Here is a 6,532-nt window from a genome sequence, read left to right as displayed (position 1 = left end):
GAGAGTGAGGGGGAGAGAGAGAAAGAGAGAGAAAATAAGTGAGAGTGGGTTTAAAGCAACAACAGCATACCTTCATGATGACCAGTGAGAGAGTCAGCACCACCAGGACTGTCAGTTCATACAGGACAAAGGTAGGAAAGACATGGAAACCTGCAGTAGAAGAGAACACACATGGAGACCTACACATGGAGACCTACACATGGAGACCTACACAAGTAGAGAAAACACATAGAGCTACTGCAGTAGAGACAACACATATAGACATACAGCAGTAGAGACAACACACAGAGACCTACAGCAGTAGAGACAACACATAGAGACCTACAGCAGTAGAGACAACACATAGAGACCTACAGCAGAAGAGACAACACATAGAGACCTACAGCAGTAGAGACAACACATACAGACCTACAGCAGTAGAGACAACACAGAGACCTACAGTAGTAGAGACAACACAGAGACCTACAGTAGTAGAGACAACACAGAGACCTACAGTAGTAGAGACAACACACAGAGACCTACAGCAGTAGAGATAACACATGGAGACAACACATAGAGACCTATAGCAGTAGAGACAACACATACAGACCTACAGCAGTAGACAACACATATAGACCTACAGCAGGAGACAACAGAGACCTATAGTAGTAGAGACAACACAGAGACCTACAGTAGTAGAGACAACACATAGAGACCTACAGCAGCAGAGACAACACACAGAGACAACACATAGACCTACAGCAGAGACAACACACAGAGACAACACATAGACAACACAGAGACCTACAGTAGTAGAGACAACACATAGAGACCTACAGTAGTAGAGACAACACATAGACCTACAGTAGTAGAGACAACACATAGACCAACAGCAGCAGAGACAACACATAGACCTACAGCAGCAGAGACAACACAGAGAGACAACACATAGAGACCTACAGTAGTATAGACAACACATAAAGACCTACAGCAGTAGAGACAACACAGAGAGACCTACAGCAGTAGAGACAACACATAGACCTACAGCAGTAGAGACAACACATAGACCTACAGCAGTAGAGACAACACATAGACCTACAGTAGTAGAGACAACACATAGACCTACAGCAGTAGAGACAACACAGAGACCTACAGTAGTAGAGACAACACATAGACCTACAGCAGTAGAGACAACACATAGACCTACAGTAGTAGAGACAACACAGAGACCTACAGTAGTAGAGACAACACAGAGACCTACAGTAATAGAGACAACACATAGACCTACAGCAGTAGAGACAACACAGAGACCTACAGTAGTAGAGACAACACATAGACCTACAGTAGTAGAGACAACACAGAGACCTACAGTAGTAGAGACAACACAGAGACCTACAGTAGTAGAGACAACACATAGACCTACAGTAGTAGAGACAACACAGAGACCTACAGTAGTAGAGACAACACATAGAGACCTACAGTAGTAGAGACAACACATAGAGATCTACAGTTGTAGAGACAACACATAGAGACCTACAGTAGTAGAGATACGATGCTAAACAGCCATAGAGAGACAGAGATACAGTTGAAGTCGGAAGTTTACATACACTGAGGTTGGAGTCATTAAAACTCGTTTTTCAACCACTCCACACATTTCTTGTTAACAAACTTTAGTTCTGGCAAGTCGGTTAGGACATCTACTTTGACACAAGGCTTGCAAGCCGAAGAACACCATCCCAACCGTGAAGCACGGGGGTGGCAGCATCATGTTGTGGGGGTGCTTTGCTGCAGGAGGGACTGGTGCACTTCACAAAATGGATGGCATTATGAGGATGGAAAATTATGTGGATATATTGAAGCAACATCCCAAGACATCAGTTAAGCTGGTCGCAAATGGGTCTTCCAAATGGACAATGACCCCAAGCATACTCCCAAAGTTGTGGCAAAATGGCTTAAGGACAACAAAGTCAAGGTATTGGAATGGCCATCACAAAGCCCTGACCTCAATCCTATAGAACATTTGTAGGCAGAACTGGAAAAGGCGTGTGTGAGCAAGGAGGCCTACAAACCTGACTCAGTTACACCAGCACTGTCAGGAGGAATGGGCCAAAATTCACCCAACTTATTGTGAGAAGCTTGTGGAAGGCTACCCAAAACATTTGACCCAAGTTAAACAACTTAAAGGCAATGCTACCAAATACTAATTGAGTGTATGTAAACTCCTGACCCACTGGGAATGTGATGAAAGAAATAAAAGCTGAAATAAATCACTACTATTATTCTGACATTTCACATTCTTACAATAAAGTGGTGATCCTAACTGACCTAAGACAGGGAATTTTTACTAGGATTCAATGTCAGGAATTGTGAAAAACTGAGTTTAAATGTATTTGCCTTAAGGTGTATGTAAACTTCCAATTTCAACTGTACAATGCTAAACAGCCATGGAGAGACAGAGACACGATGCTAAACAGCCATAGAGAGACAGAGACACGATGCTAAACAGCCATAGAGAGACAGAGATATGACGCTAAACAGCCATAGAGAGACAGAAACACGATGCTAAACAGCCATGGAGAGACAGAGACACGATGCTAAACAGCCATAGAGAGACAGAGACACGATGCTAAACAGCCATAGAGAGACAGAGACACGATGCTAAACAGCCATAGAGAGACAGAGATATGACGCTAAACAGCCATAGAGAGACAGAGACACGATGCTAAACAGCCATAGAGAGACAGAGACACGATGCTAAACAGCCATAGAGAGACAGAGACACGATGCTAAACAGCCATAGAGAGACAGAGACACGATGCTAAACAGCCATAGAGAGACAGAGACACGATGCTAAACAGCCATAGAGAGACAGAGACACGATGCTAAACAGCCATAGAGAGACAGAGACATGATGCTAAACAGCCATAGAGAGACAGAGATATGACGCTAAACAGCCATAGAGAGACAGAGACACGATGCTAAACAGCCATAGAGAGACAGAGACACGATGCTAAACAGCCATAGAGAGACAGAGATATGACGCTAAACAGAGACACTGCAGAGGGTAAGCTTCAGTTCTGACCAATGGAGGCGAAGAAGATGATGGCGAGGAAGTCTCTGATTGGCTCGATGCAGCCCATGACCTCCGTGGTGCAAATGTGACCCTGCGAGGAGAGAAGTGCTCCAGCCAGGAAGCAGCCCAGCTCCATGGAAACGCCCAGGAACTCTGTGACCTGGGAAACGCCGGGGGGAAAACATCATTTGACATAAACTATATCCATTCTACCAAATGTAACCATTTATATCATAAACTCCCTAATGACACAGTATTGTATTTGTATTGGAATGTCAATTGTAGTACTTGATTGTACAGGAAACATAACCTCTGTTGGAGAAGAGAGCTACATCTCACAGAGGAGAGGAAGCTACATCTCACAGAGGAGAGGATAGAGGAGGAAGCTACATCTCACAGAGGAGAGGATAGTGGAGGAAGCTACATCTCACAGAGGAGAGGATAGCGGAGGGGGAGCTACATCTCACAGAGGAGAGGATAGAGGAGGAAGCTACATCTCACAGAGGAGAGGATAGAGGAGGAAGCTACATCTCACAGAGGAGAGGATAGAGGAGGAAGCTACATCTCACAGAGGAGAGGATAGAGGAGGAAGCTACATCTCACAGAGGAGAGGAAGCTACATCTCACAGAGGAGAGGAAGCTACATCTCACAGAGGAGAGGAAGCTACATCTCACATAGGAGAGGATAGCGGAGGGGAAGCTACATCTCACAGAGGAGAGGATAGCGGAGGGGAAGCTACATCTCACAGAGGAGAGGATAGCGGAGGGGAAGCTACATCTCACAGAGGAGAGGATAGAGGAGGGGGAGCTACATCTCACAGAGGAGAGGATAGCGGGGGGGAAGCTACATCTCACAGAGGAGAGGATAGCGGAGGGGGAGCTACATCTCACAGAGGAGAGGATAGCAGAGGGGAAGTAACATCTCACAGAGGAGAGGATAGGGGAGGGGGAGCTACATCTCACAAAGGAGAGGATAGCGGAGGGGGAGCTACATCTCACAGAGGAGAGGGAACTATATCTCACAGAGGAGGGGGAGCTACATCTCACAGAGGAGGGGGAGCTATATCTCACAGAGGAGGGGGAGCTACATCTCACAGAGGAGGGGGAGCTATATCTCACAGAGGAGGGGGAGCTACATCTCACAGAGGAGAGGAAGCTACATCTCACAGAGGAGAGGATAGAGGAGGAAGCTACATCTCACAGAGGCGAGGAAGCTACATCTCACAGAGGAGAGGAAGCTACATCTCACAGAGGAGAGGATAGCGGGGGGGAAGCTACATCTCACAGAGGAGAGGATAGAGGATGGGGAGCTACATCTCACAGAGGAGGGGGAGCTATATCTCACAGAGGAGAGGATAGAGGATGGGGAGCTACATCTCACAGAGGAGGGGGAGCTATATCTCACAGAGGAGAGGATAGCGGGGTGGGGGGGGAGCTATATCTCACAGAGGAGAGGATAGCGGGGGGGGGGGGGGGGGGCTATATCTCACAGCGGAGAGGGGGAAGAGTGAGGAGGGGGGTACATACGGTGAGCATGAGGAATACGAAGGCAGCGGTCCCCAGAACCAGGATCTCCTTGTTGCCTTTAGACTCAGCATGGAGCTTCCTGTAGTATGGACCAATCAGGAAGGATTTGAGGAGAACACACAGCAGTAGTACCATAGCCAGAGAGAACAGGACCTGGGACAGGAGCAGGAGGACGTGCAGACCTCCAAACAGGACACTACAGAACACAGGATAGAACACAGAACACCAGCCTCACAACACAGAACACTGGTTTACAGAGAGAACAGGACCTGGGCTAGGAGGACAGAACACAGGACCCTCAGAAGACAGAACACAGGACAGGACCCTCAGAAAACAGAACACAGGACAGAACACAGGACCCTCAGAAGACAGAACACAGGACAGGACCCTCAGAAAACAAAACACAGGACAGGACCCTCAGAAGACAGGACCCTCAGAAGACAGGACCCTCAGAAGACAGGACCCTCAGAAGACAGGACACAACAGTATTAAACATTAGAACTTCTAACACATCTTTGGAACTACACACCTTACTAGCATGAGTTGAGTTTTGGGACAGGGTGTGTCTAGATAGTAGTGCATATACAGCTGTGTGTGTGTGTGTGTGTGTGTGTGTGTGTGTGCTCACCTGTCCAGGTGGCCAGATGACACCTGTATGAGGGTGGGCATGACGGCTATGAACAGACCCAGCTGAACATCCTGCATTACCAACATCCCCAGGAGAACACTACTGTAGTCCAGCTCCCCTACACACACACACACACACACACACACACACAGCAACACAGACACACACAGCAACACACACACACACACACAGAGACACAGACACACACAGAGACACAGAAACACACACACACACAGACAGAGACACACACACAGACACACACAGAGACACAGACACACACAGAGACACAGACACACACACACACACAGACAGAGACACACACACAGACACACACAGAGACACAGACACACACAGACACACACAGAGACACAGACACACACAGAGACACACAGAGACACACACACACACACACACACACAGACACACACAGAGACACAGACACACACAGAGACACACACACACAGACACACACAGAGACACAGACACACAGAGACACAGAGACACACACACAGACACACACAGAGACACACACACACACACACAGTTTTAATGTTTGTAGCCAGTTACTCATTTAAAGACAGGTGGTTCTTTATCATTAAAATAAAGAGCATTGGAAGTCAAGTCTCTCTCTCGCTCTGTCTCTCTCACACACACACACACACACACACACACACACACACACACACACACACACACACACACGCACGCACACACGCACACACGCACACACGCACACACGCACACACGCACACACGCACACGCGCGTCCGTAGTCTCCGTACCGTCCTTGTCTGCGCGGGTGCCCCCAGCCAGGAAGCGTGAGACCAGCGGCGTGGAGGATAGAGAGAGACAGGAGGAGATGAAGACGGTCTGGGTGGGACGGATATGCAGCACCTGACCCCACAGCAGCCCTGTAGCCACCATCAACAGACTGAGGTAGCATGAACCCTGCACAGAGATCTTCCACACCTGCACACACACATAGGACAGTACACACATGTTAAATACACACACACAGTCTTGTACAGCTAACCTTGTGGGGACACACAATTCAGTCCCATTCAAAATCCTATTTTCCCTAACCCTAACCCGTACTCTTACCTTAACCCAAAAACCTAACTCGTACTCTTACCCTTACCTTATAACCCAAAAACCTAACCCGTACTCTTACCCTTACCATAACCCAAAAACCTAACCCGTACTCTTAACCTTACCCTTACCTTAACCCAAAAACCTAACCCTAACCCGTACTCTTACCCTTACCTTAACCCAAAACCTAACCCTGACTCCTAACCCTAAAACTAACCCTAGCTCTTAAACCTAACA

General features: G+C 47.6%; 1 protein-coding gene across 10 annotated transcripts in view; it reads right to left on the bottom strand.

Moving 5' to 3' along the window:
* Nucleotides 1-6,532, bottom strand: part of LOC109885275 (transmembrane and coiled-coil domain-containing protein 3) — a 24,916-nt gene that overhangs the window by 446 nt on the left and 17,938 nt on the right. For all 10 annotated transcript variants that reach the window (XM_031813413.1, XM_031813416.1, XM_031813414.1 and 7 more), the window contains 5 exons: nt 5,989-6,175; nt 5,208-5,325; nt 4,580-4,775; nt 3,062-3,212; nt 71-150 (listed from right to left, as the gene is read on the bottom strand). In XM_031813413.1, the coding sequence (XP_031669273.1) occupies nt 71-150; nt 3,062-3,212; nt 4,580-4,775; nt 5,208-5,325; nt 5,989-6,175 (732 nt within the window). The remainder of the gene's footprint in view (nt 1-70; nt 151-3,061; nt 3,213-4,579; nt 4,776-5,207; nt 5,326-5,988; nt 6,176-6,532) is intronic.

Source organism: Oncorhynchus kisutch, unplaced genomic scaffold (genome assembly GCF_002021735.2).
Source record: "Oncorhynchus kisutch isolate 150728-3 unplaced genomic scaffold, Okis_V2 Okis05a-Okis16b_hom, whole genome shotgun sequence".
NCBI lineage: Eukaryota > Metazoa > Chordata > Actinopteri > Salmoniformes > Salmonidae > Oncorhynchus > Oncorhynchus kisutch.
This window is presented reverse-complemented; position numbering and strand designations above follow the sequence as displayed.